Below are 18,478 nucleotides of genomic sequence, written 5' to 3'. Positions count from 1 at the left end.
TGTGTGCGTGTCTTTAAAGTATTTTAACGCTAATATTATCGCTGAACTATGCTGTTTAAGATACCTCCGTTTTTAACCATTGCGTCAAAAAAAGCTCGTTTAAACTGTCACTGAAACATTTTCTGTTCGTGTGAACAATGATACCCCCCATGTAAGACCTAAAAAAAAGATTATGACAACGTGCAGTCTTTGAAGGGAAAGAGTTTGAAGAAAGAGGTAACTTACAAAGGTTACTTATGTGCAGAAAATCTGACAGTAAACAATTAAGAAAGGCCTTAAAAAGAGAACAGTCTTAAAGGGGGATTACTCTTTATAATTTGAGTCAGCTCTTTGCACCACATGACTATTTCTGATCGTGTGTCTGAGAATGGGGACATCCTGACCAAGATGCATATTGTTTGTTTTTACAAATAGGCAGAACTGAGGTAAACTGGCAGAAAGAGCAAGTATCATGGTCTGCTACCTGTCAGTAGATAAGAGAGTGACAAGTCTTTCTAGTACTTCGCACCTGTGACAGAAATGAGTTGCGGGACACAGATAGTCCTAATTATTTCACGGTCCCATTCATCCACTAACACACACATGCTCCCAAGCACGTGCACACACATGGGTGCATACACACATTTATTTCCATTGTATGTGTGTTTGTGTGTGTGTGTGTGTGTGTGTGTAGAGGTGTATGTGTGTGTGTGTGTGTGTGTGTGTGTGTGTAGAGGTGTGTATGTGTGTGTGTGTAGGTGTGAGTGTGTGTAGAGGTATGAGTGTGTGTGTGTGTATGTGTGCGCATGCGTGTGTATGTGTGTGAACAGGTGTGTATATGTGTGCGTGTGTGTGTGTGTGTGCATGCATTGGCATTTTAAAACATAAATCTGGAACAATAATCTTCACTTCACATCAGCAGCCAAACAAGCAAAGAGAGAAAACGTCTATTCTGGTTTAATTGCACAAATAACATTTGGACAAAGTACATTGCAACACAGGCAATCATCACAATCATCCGAACAAATGGACCCCATCAACAACAAAGCACCTGCCACTTGCCGCTACCAAGACAACTTGAGATTCTCAATTGAGTCTGAAATATCATTGCGAACGTTTAAATTTAGCTTTGTCTAGACAATTCCAAACCGTTTAATTCAGACATCCTGGCTTTCAAGAAATTAACAGAAAAACAGAAAAAGATTTCCACTCTGCAGTACACGGTCAGGAAACTAATGCTTGGTATGTGACCAAGTGGAGGGATGGTCTTATTCTGTGTAATAGTCTGTAGTATCAGTAAGCCAAACTGTTCACACAGGACGGACCGTTTCTTTAAGCTGCACTCAAACATCATTCAAAATGTTCTTTTGTTATTTACATTTCATTTTCAGACACATTTTAAGTCACAAATGCACAACAATGGTTTACTTTCATCCTTTGACAATTTTGTCCAGTTTCAAAAATGAAAGATGTACCTTGGCAGTGACAATATCTCTACATTCTGAGAATCCAGGTAAGAAATACAACTGTGAACACCAACTACGGCGGTACCTGTGATGCATTAAGGACAGCCTTGGGACCAGTCAAAAGTGTCTAGAGGACAGGTGGACTCTTGGTCAAGTTTATAGATGTAACCGAGTGCCGAAACACTACGATCACCTCGGGAGACGAAGTGCAATCACTGAACAGGATTGAAAATGTTAGGGCTAATTTCTTAGCCCTATAAAAACTGTTATGCAAACCCGAAGGTTTCCATGAACATACGGACAATCGGAAACCACCAGACCCCATCACAAACAGAATTCCAGTCTGCTGTGAAAGGAGCGGTAGCCTCCCCTGTCACATAGACAAGAGAAGGTGTCCTTTCTTGGAAGCTGTCGTCACACTCATAAGAAAAATACCTATCTCAATGTTAGGCATTTCTGTAGTGAAACTACAGGGGAAGCTATACTGGAAGGTTATCTATCATGTGTTTGAGAGTACAAACTCTCAGACCATCGGAAACCATTGCCACGGTAACGTAAGCAAAACTGCCGATCTTGTTTCTTGAGTTTGGTACTTTTTCTTAATGATACAGGAAGGCTTGTTTTGAGAATGTGAAAGTATGCAAAAGCTCTTTGTGGGTTGTTATGCAGTTTTGCTGATTGAAAATATTCCTGTCAGCTCTTTATCTCACGTTTATTCAGCTGTTGGTCCGCTCGAGATAGGCAGTTTGCAGCTTATAACTAAAATGAGATAGGCAGATTAATTGTTCAGAAACGAAAATAAGTTTGTATGCGTTTTTCTCAAAACATCAAAAAATGACATAGGCAATTATCTTATGAGCATGACGCTGTCCTCTCCTGAGAGGGGCCCCACTTTCCAGGTACATGTACCGCTGTAGCAAAAATTACAAAGTGGCACACACAAAAAATGATGCTATGATTGACACAGAAAGGGGAAAATAATGTACAGAGAAACAGATTACAACGTATGGAGCGAAGTCAGAAGCTATTCACACAGAGGTTTTTAAAAGGTTGCCTACATTACCAACATCTCAAATTCAACATCAGTTATGAAAAATAAACTTTTGATTGTGTTACAATGGTTGACAAACAAGGTCACCAGGCGCCAGCCTTAAAGATCTATAGGTACCATGAAAGCCCCTTTTTAAGACTCCCGAAATCTGAGAAAATCGGGTCTTAAAATATACGGACATTATAAAATGTTAATCTGCAAACCCAGGGTCTTAAAATGGGACATGTCTTAAACAGAGGGGCTGGGTATCCCACTGTATTCTGTAGATTATGCATACCTGTTACCTGACACCACTGTATTCTGTAGATTATGCATACCTGTTACCTGACACCACTGTATTCTGTAGATTATGCATACCTGTTACCTGACACCACTGTATTCTGTAGATTATGCATACCTGTTACCTGTTACCACTGTATTCTGTAGATTATGCATACCTGTTACCTGACACCACTGTATTCTGTAGATTATGCATACCTGTTACCTGTTACCACTGTATTCTGTAGATTATGCATACCTGTTACCTGACACCACTGTCTTGACTTGTTAAGTGACACCAGTGAAATGAAATGGTGTAAACTTCCTATTTACCCCACAAAACTACTGCTTGAGAAAACTGCACTTCTCACAGAAAAGGGGACCACTTTGTCTGTGGTTTTGAGCCTTAATGTCAGTATATTATAATAAAAATGCATTTTGACATGGTTCGCATTTCTTCAGTTTGCAAGACAACTCATTTTAATGTAAAAGTCCTCTGTCAGAGAACAAAAAAAAGTGTAAAGTAATCCAACATTTGCAGATAAAAACAAACAAAACACACCATCACCCATTAAGAAATACAATCATTAAAATTAACACAAATTCCAGAAAAGTATTTTCCTACACTTAGAACAACAGCCATGAATACAATCACCAAAGACATCACATACTGAAAGAAGACACATACAGTATAGACCGGATGTATAAAACACCGGATGTATGAAAGTCTGGATGTATGAAAGGGGTAGGCAGGGTCCCGGCAGAAGCTACTCTTTGTTATTACTTAGAATTTTCCGGTTGTATGAAAATCGGATGTATAAAAGTCCGGTTGTATGAAAGCAAATCTCTGGTCCCGAGCAGCACAAATGCGTTGTTGCAAGACCGGTTGTAAGAAAACGAAAGTAGACCCAAGTCACCAAAGTGTGGTAAGAGTAATTTCCCTTTGTCATGACTGAAGAGCCATAATAGCCCAGGAAGGCATTTTTTTGTACAATTAGAACCAGAGGCATTGGTCGTGGGTGTGACTCAGTTTTTTTTATGTTGTTGTTGTTGTTTTAATCCATTAAACTGGTTTTAAGTTTAACTCACTTTTTTGTATTCAGTGCGCGCGCGTGTGTGTGTGTCATAAATGTGTGCGTTTTGGAGAGAGAGAGAGAGAGAGAGAGAGAGAGAGAGAGAGAGAGAGAGAGAGAGAGAGAGAGAGAGAGAGAGAGGGAGAGAGAGAGAGAGAGAGAGAACTCAGAAAATGTTATTTGCTACGCCAACGGTCATTACAAAGCTTCCACGACCAAAAACATTGTCAAAAGCGCAAAAGGGTTGTGGAGGGAACACACACAATACAGTTGAGCCACACACAAACACAAACACACACACACACATGCGCGCGAGCGCACGCACGTACGCGCACACACACACACACACAGAGGGACGGGGGGGGGCGGAGAGTGCACGGCCTTATGCAAAGCAGAACAGTTCCTTACACAAACAGTTGCTCTTTCTATCGGTTGTCCTGACTGTGTCAGTGTATGTAAGTACATGTACTTTTCCACTTGTTATTCACAAACAAACCTTTTCTTCTAACAAGGATATGTATCAAAACATTTAAACATAAAAAAACAAATAAATACAAAAAATATATGAAAAAACCCCTACTTTTATCAAGTAACAGACGCGTGGCCGGATGTATGAAAGTCAATCCACAATATTTTCATACATCCGGTTAACCGGATTTAGTAAAGACCGGATGTATGAAAGACAAAAAGTGGGTCCCGACGACTTTCTTACATCCGGTCTCGACTGTAGTGAGATTCATCGACATAGTATGACGCAAAGCTTACATTGGGCTTAATCTCAATATTGCCAAAATATGATTCTACGTACTTCTAAACTCGTTAAAACACACCACTTCAAACTCCCAATGACAGAATAATAACCGCACCATGAGAAAAAAAGTTAAGGGTAAGAAAGTGAAGAAAAAATACAGAAAGAGCAAATAAAAGAAGCAAGGCTGCAAGCTATCCACGAGAACTTAGGTACAGGTCAAACAAAATCACAAAAGCTTTTCAACAAAGTACACATGCACCTACAGTGCATCACAACAACAAATACGCTCATCTATACTTAAAACATCATTCATCAAAACAAAACAACAGCAACCAGTAAATGCTTCATCAAATTTTTGTCAGACTGTCGCATAATTGTACAATCTGACATTTTTTTTGCTGAATCAACTGACATCACAGACACGTAACCTAAAATCATACAGTACGCTGCACATACAATGACAAAGCGTACAAAGTGCCACACTGTAAGACAGAACAATACAAACACGCTTTCTTTCCCAAAAGATTAATAGCCTGGAACCACCTAGATAATAAATAGGACAGTGCACTCGGACAGTACTGAGGCCTTCAAGTCGGCTCTGGCACCCGCTAGAGGACGATAACAAGCACGCTGCGCACTCCACCCGTTGCACCAACGCCGGTTAGGCCCCCCAAAAAATAGGTGTGGTTACGGTAACATAGCCAAAAAAAATAGGGTAGGCAATCACTTTTTTTTTTTGTTAAACTTTTTTTTCTAATGTGTACAAATTAAACCTACTTGACAGGGAAATAAGTGTGCGACTCGGGCGCTTTCGCTTTCATTGCGTTTTTTGCACTCGTTTTTTGTTTGTTTTTGTTGTTGACAAAATGTAATAAAAAGTTATAGGATCGGCCCCTAAAAATAGGGTAGGTCGGGTTACCGTAACCACACCTATTTTTTTTGTAGGCCTTATCTGGATGCAGCAACGTAACACATCAGATTCAGATTCAGACATACCCTTTGCAGAGGGAAGGCAAAGGGAATCAAAGTTAAACTGTTGTCAAGAAAAAACCACTCTGTAGTTGCTACTGTAAAGTGCCGACATCATTTCGAGGGAATACAAGGTGCGACTTGTTCACTAAACTTTGATACTTTCTTTCTTTGTTTGGTGTTTAACGTCGTTTTCAACCACAAAGGTTATATCGCGACGGGGAAAGGGGGGGGGGGGGGGGGGGGGGGGGGAGATGGGATAGAGCCACTTGTTAATTGTTTCTTGTTCACAAAAGACTTTGATACTTATGCCCTTACTTCCAATGCCAATAAGAATGATATTAATTGGACGAAGTCTACTTCACAAAGCTTCGCAATTAAATTTTCAGTAAAAAGACTAAGCAAAGTCTTTTTGAAGCCAACTTTAAGCTCAATGAAGGAAGGCCTCTTGGGACTTGTGTGCGGGTTAAACACTGCTAGGAAAGGTCAAATAACCAAAGGGAAGTAAACGCTCTATATGCATACCGTACTTTCCGGGTGACAAGGCGCTTCGTTATCTAAGACGCACCCCCTTCTTTTTAAACAAGAAGAGCAAACGCTCGATCAAGTCACTTTCGCAGTTCTGAATATTATATGAGGCATCAGATGGACAGGAAGAAATTGCTATTCACAACACAATGAGTCACGTTCACATAAAATTTGAGCCCGGTCACTTTTATAGTTTCCGAGAAAAGCCCAACGTTAAGTTGTGTGTTGCTGAACAGAAAAGGCTAGTTATCTCCCTTGTTTTTCTGATAACGTTCGTAAAAGGCTACAGATGTAAATACTTTGATGTAAAGAATAATCCTACAAAGTTTCAATCACATCCGATGAACTTTGTCAAAGATATAAAATGTCTAATTTTTCCTTTGACGCTGACCTGTGACCTTGAAAAAGGTCAAAGGTCAACGAAACCATCGTTAAAGTGTAGAGGTCATTGGAGGTCACGACTAAACAAAATATGAGCCCGATCGCTTTGATAGTTTCCGAGAAAAGTCCAACGTTAAGGTGGTGTCTACGGACGGCCGGCCGGACAGACTAACACTGACCGATTACATAGAGTCACATTTTCTCAAGTGACTCAAAAAAATTGTAATCCAGTCACCCATTGGGCGCCGGGGGCCGATAGGGCGCACCAAAATGACCCAGTTTTTGCCATGAGAGGTGGTTCCCCTGTCATATCTGAGAGAGGAAACACTTCCTGCACCGGGGTCAGTGACCGGTCAGTGACCGACTTTAACTGAGTGAAAATATGTGTGCTCTGTGTGTGCGGCCAGATCAAAGGCATTGTGATAGCTGGGTGGCCTTGTTAAAAGACACGACCTTCTTCCCAGGGGTCAATGACCCAGTTTTTGCCATGAGAGGTGGTTCCCCTGTCATATCTGAGAGAGGAAACACTTCCTGCACCGGGGTCAGTGACCGGTCAGTGACCGACTTTAACAGACTGAAAATCTGTGTGTGCGGCCAGATCAAAGGCAGGGCAGTGCCTAGTACTAGTTGCTGAAACATGCATTATCACAAGTTGTTTGACTGGTACTCAAGCGGTCTCTTTGATTTTTTTCGTATTTCATACACGGATTAGGCGCTTCGTTATACAAGACGCAGGGGTCGAACTCGAGGAAAAAAGTCGCGCCTTATGACCCGGAAAGTACGGTACTACATGTGTAACGGAGTAAGCGAGAGTTATACGGAACCAATCTCCTGGTACCTGAGAAAATAACTAGCATTGAAATGAACAAGCGACTTTCATCCTCAAAAATTAATTAGATTAATGCCAGGTCATGAAATTTAAAGTTCTAGGGTCAGGAGAAAAAAAACAAAAAAACGGTCGGTCAGGGAAATCGAAAACATTGAATTTTGTTCTCAGCCTTGTCATTCACTCGCTCTGTTAATTATTGTCCGACGGCCACCCAGCTGAACTCCATGCTGTAGTGCATCCACTTGCCGAAGTACGAACACTTGACGGAGAATCCCGTGCCGTTGACCCGCAGGTCCTCCAGGCGAACACTGTTGAAGTCGTCCACGCTCAGACCACGCAGGCCGAAGATGACGCGCGGCGAGTCGGAGAAGTTGGTCTTCCTGAACGGCACGTGGACCATGGTGGTTTCATTTTCTTCGTACATGTGGTGGTCGTCCTTGCACACCAGCGTCCCCACCTCCACTGCAGCCAACAGGAGGAACATGAATACATACTTTGGTACAGTGGAGCCGCCCTTATAAGACTTTTGAAAATGAAAATTAGGTCTCAAAAAGGAGGGAGGCTAAAAATGGAGATAAATTTACTGATTAATAAATAAACAGAATTTCTGAAAAAGCAAGGTTTTAAAATGGGGTGGGGTGGGGGTGGGAGTTCTTAAATTGGGGGGTCTTAAGGGGAGGTGGGCCAGTGCACTACCTTTTTTTCAATTTTGAATGTTTTATTGTGTCTGAATGTTATTTTATGAAAGAAATGAACAAATGATGACAAAGAATAGTCACTTTTTGTATTTTCGGTTGCTGGTTTTTGTTTTACGCGACAAAAACAGTCAAAATACAGACAAAAGTGGTGTACAGGAGATACACGGATTTTCATCAGATGTGATTGTCACACTTCTAATTATTGTTTTATTTTATCCTTCTGGGTATGCTCTAGGGGATTACGAAGCAGATTTTGTTTATTATATTTATATTTGGAGTTAGGAACACTTCTTTGTTACAACTGTCAAACTTTAGGGTAACGCTTGCGAAATTATTTTTTGAAATAATCTGGATATGACTATAATAAAATTTCAGCAAAATCCCTTCGTAATCCCCCAGAATGTTATATTCTGCACAAACTACAAAAGAAAATATTGCTCTAGCTAAATTACAGCCAGAGAAATCGCGTAACCCAAGACGTAACCGTAGGCAAAATGGCTGAACTGAGAAAAACGACATTGAAGATTGAACACCACAGAAACACTATTGAAACAGACACACAAGGACAAAACTGTGTTATGAATGAACAGCTTAGTTTATTTGAATTGCAAACTACTTAGCCTTTAGCACGCCAGCAGAGAATTTATGCGTCCATCCCTTCTTTCCCTCTGTCAACCAGCATGGGGATACTGCCCCAGCGCTAAACGTGTATCAATGACCCGATTCTCGTTTGTATTTGCATGCGAGAATAACAGTATTTTTAACGGTAACTTACTTGAGCCAGAACGAGACTTATTTCCTTCCGTTATCTCGTCGATTTGTTGGTTTCCTCGAAGTTTTCTGCTTTTGTTTTTACATCGATACAGTACTTTGGTGCTTCGACAAGCAAGATGGAGGATGATGAGTTTGAAACTTTCGTTTGAGTTGTTTTTTGACAACAAATCGTACGTGGAATCTGAACGATTTACTGAGGAAGCTCTTCGCAATGAACTGTGTATCGCGGTGAAGAAAATGACACAGTTCGTCAAGACAGTGACGGAATTTACGAAAGTGCAGATGCTGATACAAACAGTTGCTGATCCAGTTTCGTTCGGGAAATGGCAGGCCCAGCAAACATTACCGATAATCTGACTGATGTTGGATACTTTCTCCTGTTTTTGTTTTTTTTGCGTAGCAAATGCTCAACTTGCTTGTCGAGGAGATACTGCACAGAAACTGACTCAAATTCAGCGCAAAGCAAGCCAGTGCCGAGACGTAAAAAGTGTGCTGCATGGCGTGTTCGGAAATGGCGACCTGTGGATCTGCGTGGAGATCAAAGCTTTCCTCTGTATCGGAAACACCGACAGAATCCAAACTTTGGCCTAGTACCAGCGGAACTACTTGTTGTTGCTAACCGAACTAATTAAGACATTGTCCTCTTTCTTATTTCGAGCCATTGTTATCGTATCAAAGGTTGTTTCTCAAGGAAAAATTCGCTTTCGGTTGTCACCGATCGTTTGATGTGTAACCAGGATGTTGTAAAACCGAGTGAACTTCGGGTGTTCCCGTCATGGCCGAGAGTCTCTTCGGTAGTTTCCGTATGCAAAATTCGTAAGCTGAGCATGCGCACTCACAAAGTAAACTGGTTCCCGATTTCGGTTTATGAAACGAACCAATGGATGTCGAGTACCTTCCAAATAAGGACATTTCCGTTCGATTACGATTGCTGCCTTTGCAACGGACAAGTGGCTGAGTGAATGGAACATTCATCAAAACACTGATGTCATGTTATAGGTCAAGAGCTGCTGCGCAGTTTCGTATGTCGTGAATGCACTGTTTTGCTGAGGACAAAGCCGTAACTAGCCTTTGAAAGGAGACATTTTTTGGCGGGGGAATATCGACTACAGAAGACAATCAATGCCACACATGTTCACATTTTGTCTTTATTGACAGATAAATAGGACACTTTTGACAAAAACACCGACACACATGGATGATAGGTATGTTATGGAAACATAATCTGCTAAAATACCCAAAACAGTGTTTTGAACGATTTGGTCAATTTTGCACTGGCCCACCTGCCCTTAAAAGGGTGGTTCTACTGAGTGTATTGCTATGAAATGTACATATTTGTCAAAGCAATTATGAACAGCAGGTGGCACACATGTATGTGTGTCACTGTTAACTGACAAATACACATCTCAACACAGATCTATATGAATAGACACTTACAGACACAACACAGACACACACACAAACAAAGATGGACAGGCAAACAGACAGACACAAATACACACACATACATTGAGCCAGCAGATAGGCCAACAGATGCACACATGCGTATCCAAACATACACAATCGCAGAAGAACAAACAGACAGACAAACAAACAGACTGTTTACCTTGTCTCATGTGATGCATTTTGTTTTCCAACTCTGCAAAAGAAAAGAGATCGGTTTATGCATTACAACTAATGCTGACTCAATTAAACCATTTGGTCACACAACTGATTTTATTACATGTATAATACAGTATACACTTTCAGTACAGGTTGGGTGTATGTCTCGGCTGCACTGTGTGTGCACTTCACAGACTGTTATTGTTAAAGAAAACTTAAACTGAGTTATAGCTGTCTTATCTTATCTTGTTTATCAAATGGAAGGTAACCGCTTTTGCTTTTCGATTCGTATCTGCTGCATAAGGCACAAAAAAAAAATTGTCTGTTTCTGGTCACCCGACCGACCCTAAATTTCGGCGCCGACCCTAAACTTTTTTTTCCAAACTCAAAAGTTTTTGGGTGGTTTTTTTGGTGGTAAAGGACAGGGTGAGAAAATGAACAACAAAAACGTGTGAAAACGAAAGTCCGCTGACGATTTGTAAATGTGTTGAGTGTCTTGTCTCTATGTATAGTGAATCCAGTCTCTTTGCGCGATTTTTAAAGTTAGTTTTATTGGTCTACATTTGGGGTAAAAAATTTTTTTTTAAAAAAATTTAAAAAAATCCCTACCTACCGACCCTATTTTTTTTAGCCATGTTACCAGAAACAGACAATTTTTTTTTGTGGCCTAATCAAGCATGCTGATGCAAAGGACTCACCCCCGACATAGAAGCTAGATTGTACCTCCATTTTCAGACTACCGTGTTCTCAGAACTGATTTTCTTAGATTTGGGGAGGTTCTGAGAGTGAAAGGCAGGGTTCCCCTGTAGAGTTAAAACACACTGGGCCCTGGCTCCCGAAGGATCACAGAGTGTGAGGCTTAAAACACACTGGGCCCTGGCTCCCGTAGGATCACAGAGTGTGAGGCTTAAAACACACTGGGCTCTGGCTCCCGATGGATCACAGAGTGTCAGGCTTAAAACACACTGGGCCCTGGCTCCCGAAGGATCACAGAGTGTGAGGCTTAAAACACACTGGACCCTGGCTCCCGCAGGATCACAGAGTGTGAGGCTTAAAACACACTGGACCCTGGCTCCCGATGGATCACAGAGTGTGAGGCTTAAAACACACTGGGCCCTGGCTCCCGATGGATCACAGAGTGTCAGGCTTAAAACACACTGGGCTCTGGCTCCCGATGGATCACAGAGTGTCAGGCTTAAAACACACTGGGCCCTGGCTCCCGTAGGATCACAGAGTGTCAGGCTTAAAACACACTGGACCCTGGCTCCCGTAGGATCACAGAGTGTGAGGCTTAAAACACACTGGGCCCTGGCTCCCGTAGGATCACAGAGTGTGAGGCTTAAAACACACTGGGCCCTGGCTCCCGTAGGATCACAGAGTGTGAGGCTTAAAACACACTGGGCCCTGGCTCCCGTAGGATCACAGAGTGTGAGGCTTAAAACACACTGGGCCCTGGCTCCCGTAGGATCACAGAGTGTGAGGCTTAAAACACACTGGGCCCTGGCTCCCGTAGGATCACAGAGTGTGAGGCTTAAAACACACTGGACCCTGGCTCCCATAGGATCACAGAGTGTGAGGCTTAAAACACACTGGACCCTGGCTCCCGCAGGATCACAGAGTGTGAGGCTTAAAACACACTGGGCCCTGGCTCCCGTAGGATCACAGAGTTTGAGGCTTAAAACACACTTGGCCCTGGCTCCCGAAGGATCACACAGTGTGAGGCTTAAAACACTTACCGTTGATGCGCTTGTAGAGCTGTGGCATGTGTGAAGCAGTGTCAATCTCGGCAGAACACAGGTGGTGGCGCAAGAAAGGCACAAGCACAGACCGGTTCACTCCCCCCAAGGCACCCAGACTCTGCACACAAAAAGGCATGTATTTGATTTTTTTTCATTTCCACTACTTTATAATTCCATTGCTGGGAAATTCCTGTTGCTTCCTACCAACCCCAGTAAAAAGCTAGCACTCAACAAGAGTGGTGCTACCCAGTTGTTTGCGTTTTAAGGTTTAATCAGCCACTTGCACTTCTGTCACAGTGTCGGTGTCAGAATGGCGGTCAGTAGTTATTGAGTACTACATGTGACTGCGCTGACACAGGACTTGGGGGCGAGGGGGGGGGGGGGGGGGAGAGAAAGAGGGAGAGACAGAAAGAGAGAAGAGAGAGAGAGAGAGAGAGAGAGAGAGAGAGAGAGAGAGAGAGAGAGAGGGGGAAAGAGAGGGAGGGAGAGAATTGGAATAGCGGGAAGGGGGGGGGGGGGGGGGGGAATTAAGGAAGTCCTTCGGTGATCGCTGCAATGCAGAAACAACTTGATGACACCCAAATCCAATTGCAAGAATGGAACGGTTATATGCTAAAATGCTTCTTTACTCATGCTAATTAAGTCACAGCCACTCAGTTAAACGCATGAACAATCAACTGAGTTGGTACTGTAACTGTCCCTGAGTCTGCACATAGAGTTGACCCTTGTCTGTCCTGGAGTCGATCCTCTGACACGAGGATGACAAATCAAGTGCCACCAGGCCCTAACTCACTCCATTGTTTTGATGCTTGTGGAAAAGCATGTAATGGTTACTGCAGCAGGTCAACATGTTTGTAATTTGCAAGCATGAAATTGAAAAAAGACATTACACAATCACAGGGTAAAACATACAAAGAGACAACGCTTCACTGAGCTAAGGCCTAAAAAAAAAAAGGTGTGGTTACGGTAACCCGACCTACCCTATTTTTAGGGGCCGACCCTATAACTTTTAATTACATTTGTCAAAAAAAACAAAACACAAAACAAGAAAACGAGTGCAGAAAACGCAATGAAAGCGAAAGCGCTCGAGTCGCACACTTATTTCCCTGTCAATTAGGTTTAATTTGTACACATTAGAAAAAAAAGTTTAAAAAAAAAAGTGATTGCCTACCTTCCTACCCTATTTTTTTTTGGCTATGTTACCGTAACCACACCTATTTTTTTGTTTGGCCTAAGTTGTGTTTCTGTTCATTAATAATAATACCGCAACCACTATCCCATTGGGGCTTAATCATAAAAATACAAATATAGATGTTAGATGAGAGAAAAGCACAAACTTGGAGCATGCGAGAACATTCTGGCAAAGGACAAGAATGGCACGTGTTCACACATGCACTTGTAAGCACACACATTCTGTTTCTCTACCTCTTGCAAAACGGACGAAGAAGAAACAGCCTCCCTCTTTCCCTTTGCGAAATATTCAACCATCATTTTCAGACTCTCACAGGCGCTAAAGCAGCGCAAAACTCACCACAGACAGCACCAGAGCGAGCACGAAGGAGAGAACGGCCGCAGCGCCTGCAGCAATAATCAACGGTTTGATGAGCTCGTGCATGTTGGGCTGAATGGAATTCACGAAGATGTCACGCACAGCTGCCACGATGGTGGCGAACGATGCCAGAGGACTGCCAGCCTGGTTTGGAGAACCTCTACGTGGCGGAGGACTGGACAGAGAGGGATCAATCATGACATCCAAAACGCCTGTTTCTTCGCGTTCCCTTGCAATGTTGTTCAGCTGGATGTTCGCTTCCTGACCAGCAGAAATCAGGCTTCCACCTCGGGTCATGAAACGCCATGCTTCAGGAAGAAAGAGATCGCTCTCGGAGATCCTGGTTCGAAAATCTGATAGAAAGATGTCTAGATCTCCGACGAACAAAGCTTGATTCGGATGATCTGGCTGACAGATGGCCAGTTCCAGTGTTTCGTCCCTGTTGGTATTGTGAACGGTCAGGTCTTCCGCCATGTTTGTTTACGTTCTGCAAGACACGTATCGACTAAAGACCGCAAACTTGCCGAACACAATTGAATGCAGCACATCATAAAATTAGAGAACCCGAACTTGAACTCGAAAACTTTATTACGGAAGGATAATAGCTTTAGGTCCATATGTTGCTTTCTTACGACTAGTCCCTACTAGAATACACACATGAAACGACGAAAAGGAAAGACAATTAGCACGTTAGTAGCTTCAGGGACCTATATTAGTAGTAGTAGTACGGTAGTAGTAGTAGTAGTAGTAGTATGTAGTATGTAGGGGCGGTTATATTTGTTAGCCGAAGGCCGCGAGGCCTTATTGGTGCCCCTTCTTTGTCAGATACTTTGCATGCCTAAATCCCTATTCTTTCAATGCTTTCAATCAAAGTCGTAAAAAAGGTTAAGAAATTTTGGAGAATTGTCCAAGAAGTTTTTGAAGGCGGCGTCTACTGTGGGTGCGAATTTTATGTTAGCGGGTAGTGCGTTAGCAACTCTATGAGAAAACGAAAACTTGCGCTTGTTAGTCTTACAGTGTTGAACAAAGATTTTTCCCTGGCTGTTTATATTAGGTCTATGGTAGCTTCAACCAGGTCTATGCTTCACTGACGTACCATGGAGACTATAGCTGCTTCTCCTAATTTCCTCGACGTAGTTTCTGAGCAAAATGATATGTTACATGCAGTCATGATGTGTTCATAAACTTACAAATGGGAATAGAGGAATATATTCTCTCTGAGAGTACCTATACTAGTATCAAAATCGGCTCCACTCAATCAGTATTGAAAACTGAGGAACGATGGGTGGCGGGGGCGGGTGGTGGAGCGAGGGGGGGGGGGGGGGGAGAAAGGGGGGGGGGGGGGTGGCGTAATTAAGGAAATCCGTCGATGATCGTTGCAAAATCCAATTACAAGAATGGAATGGTTATATGCTTCTTTTCATCATGCTAAGTCACAGCCATTGAGCTAAAACGCATTAACAATCAACTTAATGCGGAAAAATGAAGTCATAAAACAACAACAACCCTTGTTTAATATTTGTTGAGTCAGATAAAAAAAAACCACTACATTTTACAACAATGCAAGTGGTCCATGTCTTTTATTTGATTAAAGAATTACTGAGTAATGGTAATGTGTCGTTCTTTTGTAACCCCAAGGGAAAAATCCCCCAAAGAGTCAGTCGACTGCAGTTTGAGTTGTGTCCCCTCTTACTACGTTCTTATTGTTTACCAAAGTTTGGGTCATCGGACAAAAATGCAGGGAGGCTTCGTTGGCGTTGCAGCATAAGAAAAAATTGAAGAAATCTCTCCTGTAATTATGATACTGTTATAAGAATGGTATTTTAATTCAATATAATTTAGTGTAATGACTACAGTATACGTTATATTTTAATACTCTTAAATAAAGTGTATTGTATGTTTCGTCAATAACGGATCCCCAAGTTGTTCGTCTGTAACTTATGCAGCACTCGCGGACAAGAAACCTGACACAACGGAGCTGTCTGAAAAACAGCTGCTACAAGAAAATAAAACGCTTCGGGTATTCTAGCAAGATTTTGTTGTGAAAGAATATCTTCGGAAAACATGGATGAGGTTGATCGATCTGCACAAAATGAGGAGGAATCGAAGAAAAGACCAGGTGAGATACCAGCGTCGCAGTACGTATTCTGTAATTCACGACCGACGCACTTGCGAATCAGCTGCTAATATAATGCATGTCAGCGAAAACAGGACGTATTTTGTACAGTCCATTACGAAAGCTCTATAGGATGCAAAACTAACATTTGAACTTAGATAGGACATTGAGCTAGACGTCAGATTGTAATGTGGAGAAGAAGGAGAAGATGCTTTTATTTTCACCAATAGTACAACATAACACTGGTAGGCCTACACTGTAGGCTACAGCTCGGCAGACTAGCTGTGTGAAGCTGCCTGTAAGTGTAACTGTTTGTCAGACTGTCTGTTAGTCTAAGACTGCGGCTGCAATAGAGACTTTTTTTCTTTCTGTGACGGCTCCTCCTTTCTAAGTGCAGGAAAGAACCCCTTTGAAAACATATCGACTCAAAAATGGGGAAATGGACAGGACAAATAGACCAGGCAGGCAGATACACAACACACATGAAATTAACTGACACGCGTGGGGACAGATCGACACACACACATGCACGCTCACACACACCAGTTGACTAATTTAGGGAGGAATACAGCACAGGAGGAGTGTTGTGTGAAAACTGAGAGTGAGACGTAAAACGTACCAGTCCCATGCTGGCATGCAGCACACTGAGAAAGATATGTCTTCCTCTACCGGAACAGACTTTTTCCTGTTTCCTGTTTCAACGTTAAGTCTGAAGCTGTAATCAAAAGGAGGGAAGAAAGTTACCGAAATGTATTTCTTATCCGCCTAGAGGATTGATTTGAATCAATATAGGTCAGTCTCACTATGAAATAAGTGCTCTTTTGTCAAGGGGTTTGAGAGTTCTTGAGTGATAAACGACATTTGACAGTCCCTGGCCTGCTGCCAGATAGGCTGATGAGAGCTAGACTTCTAGTTGACAGTTGTACTTGTAGGCAAAAAGCCACTGTACTAGTTCCTGGTCGCATTGCTTGTAGACACTGGTTGAGTCTTGATTGACCAATTTATTGTCAATAGACCGTAAATTATAATCTTTGTTTTTCTAGTCATGCCAATAGATGTTTTCCGGAAATAACTCTGTCAGGATTTTTGGCGGTCTGGAGGAGTAGGAGACTGCAGACAGGTTTGTCACAACATCCGGAATTGATTTCACACTTCTGATCCGTGATCGGCTCTAATCATGCGATTAGGACAAGCAACTGATAGTGATGCCAATGCTATGCGCTAGATATGATACCATTTTCTGTAGAAAATATAATCATCGGAGCCACGAATCGCCTGGGATGGCTTGCTGATCACTGGTAGTGTTCGCTAAGCACCTGTGTTTTCATATTATAAACTCTCTTCCATCGAACGCATGTGACCTCTATCATATTACGTTGTGATACCTGCCAGCAATCCTTTTCACAAAAAATTCTGAACTTCGATGAACTCGTGAACGCTGATTTTCAAATGAAAAGGGTATTATATTGTGCGCACGCTGCATGGCATACACATCAGAGTTGGTTGTTTCCTCGCGATTGCGGGATATAGCCTGTCGGAGTGTCTTCGAGATGTTGTGAAAAAGAACAAGCAACAAAATTAACCGAACTTACTCAGGATTTTTTTACAACAGTTCATTGTTAAGTGCGGCTCTGAAGTTTGGTATAGTGTTCTACTAAAATCTTGTATGAATTTCTTTCTGTGTATATAATCTAGATTTTCTTGTATACATATATTTAAAGCTTGCGTAAGTTCAGTTTTTGTCTTTTTGACGCTATATTCTTTTCCAGAACGATACAACTTAAATACATGTACTCATTTAGTTATAATTCAGACGACCTAAACTTAAACCTTCAAGAGAGTCTAATAACACTAACAGTATTAATGCATGCTTTAAGATCTGTTTTTTGTATCCTTATTCCTTTGTCTGTTTTGTATTCTTTCTTTATCAGAGGAGAACGGGCAGGCCAGTGTTATAGAAGGTACTTACATGTTAACTCATGTGTATGTCAGTATATATATGATGTCATAATTATGATGTCATAATCACATTCCCTTTGCTTTGTTATTTCTGCACCATTGTTGTTTATATGTTGTATTATTAATTTAAAAATGATTACTGGTATTTTTCCTCTCTGTGTTCCCGGAATTTACAAATAATTATTGGGTTACAATTTGGTTATGGCGTTAAAACTGTTGTTGTCAGTTTATAGTTTTCATTTAAGATTAAACTTAAAGCCGACAGTGGTACAGTGGAGCCCTATAATTTGAAGAACTTTCAAAATTAAAAAAATTATGTCTTCAAAAGTATAGCTTCTTAAACTGGAGATAATTAATTTGCAGTCGTTATGGACAGAAAGTCTTCAACATTAGGGTCTTAAAAGGGGGGGCTTTAAACAGGGGTTCCACAATACAAGCTGTCACTTTGGTCTTGTTGCGCTTCACATTTCAGTTTGATCAGTTTGCTAAATATTCTTTGTGTGAAAAAGGGATGTACACTGTACACAAGAATGATGTTAGTTAAACTAATTTTTACACATTATTTGGTTCAGTAGAGTTTTGTTTCTTGGTGTTTTTTGCCAACAAGCTTAATTGTCCTTGGTTAATTTCATGTTGCTCCTTTAATTCAGCTGCACAGTGTTACTAGATCAGTAGATGTATATAAATAAGTTTTAAGTTATCTGAGAAATCATCAGTTTAAAGAGAAAGCAAGCCCAAGAAATGTTGACTTTGAAA

General features: G+C 41.6%; 2 protein-coding genes across 11 annotated transcripts in view; one reads left to right on the top strand and one right to left on the bottom strand.

Annotated features, from left to right (window-relative positions):
• Positions 1 to 921: 921 nt before the first annotated feature.
• LOC138974049 (uncharacterized) lies at positions 922 to 14,143 on the bottom strand. Of its 3 annotated transcripts, none has more exons than XR_011458276.1 (5): positions 13,630 to 14,143; positions 12,096 to 12,216; positions 10,364 to 10,396; positions 2,988 to 7,747; positions 922 to 2,940 (listed from the first exon to the last, which is right to left on the bottom strand). XR_011458276.1 is itself a non-coding variant. In XM_070346762.1 (4 exons), the coding sequence occupies exons 1-4, from the start codon at positions 14,119 to 14,121 to the stop codon at positions 7,479 to 7,481; spliced, it is 915 nt and encodes a 304-aa protein (XP_070202863.1). In that variant the 5' UTR covers positions 14,122 to 14,143; the 3' UTR covers positions 922 to 7,478. The 3 variants fall into 3 exon arrangements, 1 of the variants encoding a protein (XP_070202863.1); XR_011458277.1 differs by having other exon boundaries at positions 922 to 2,780; positions 3,021 to 7,747; XM_070346762.1 differs by having other exon boundaries at positions 922 to 7,747.
• A 1,416-nt stretch (positions 14,144 to 15,559) lies between these two features.
• Positions 15,560 to 18,478, top strand: part of LOC138974046 (AMP deaminase 2-like) — an 87,291-nt gene continuing 84,372 nt past the window's right edge. For 4 of the 8 annotated variants that reach the window (XM_070346760.1, XM_070346757.1, XM_070346754.1 and 1 more), the window contains exons 1-2: positions 15,561 to 15,766; positions 17,695 to 17,724. In XM_070346760.1, coding sequence (XP_070202861.1) covers positions 15,712 to 15,766; positions 17,695 to 17,724 — 85 coding nt within the window. In that variant the 5' untranslated portion in view covers positions 15,561 to 15,711. Of the gene's footprint in view, positions 15,767 to 17,694; positions 17,725 to 18,478 lie in introns of all 8 variants that reach the window. The other 4 variants (XM_070346759.1, XM_070346753.1, XM_070346756.1 and 1 more) reach the window with 2 other exon arrangements.

This window comes from Littorina saxatilis, linkage group LG8 (assembly GCF_037325665.1).
Source record: "Littorina saxatilis isolate snail1 linkage group LG8, US_GU_Lsax_2.0, whole genome shotgun sequence".
In the NCBI taxonomy this organism is placed as follows: domain Eukaryota; kingdom Metazoa; phylum Mollusca; class Gastropoda; order Littorinimorpha; family Littorinidae; genus Littorina; species Littorina saxatilis.
This window is presented reverse-complemented; position numbering and strand designations above follow the sequence as displayed.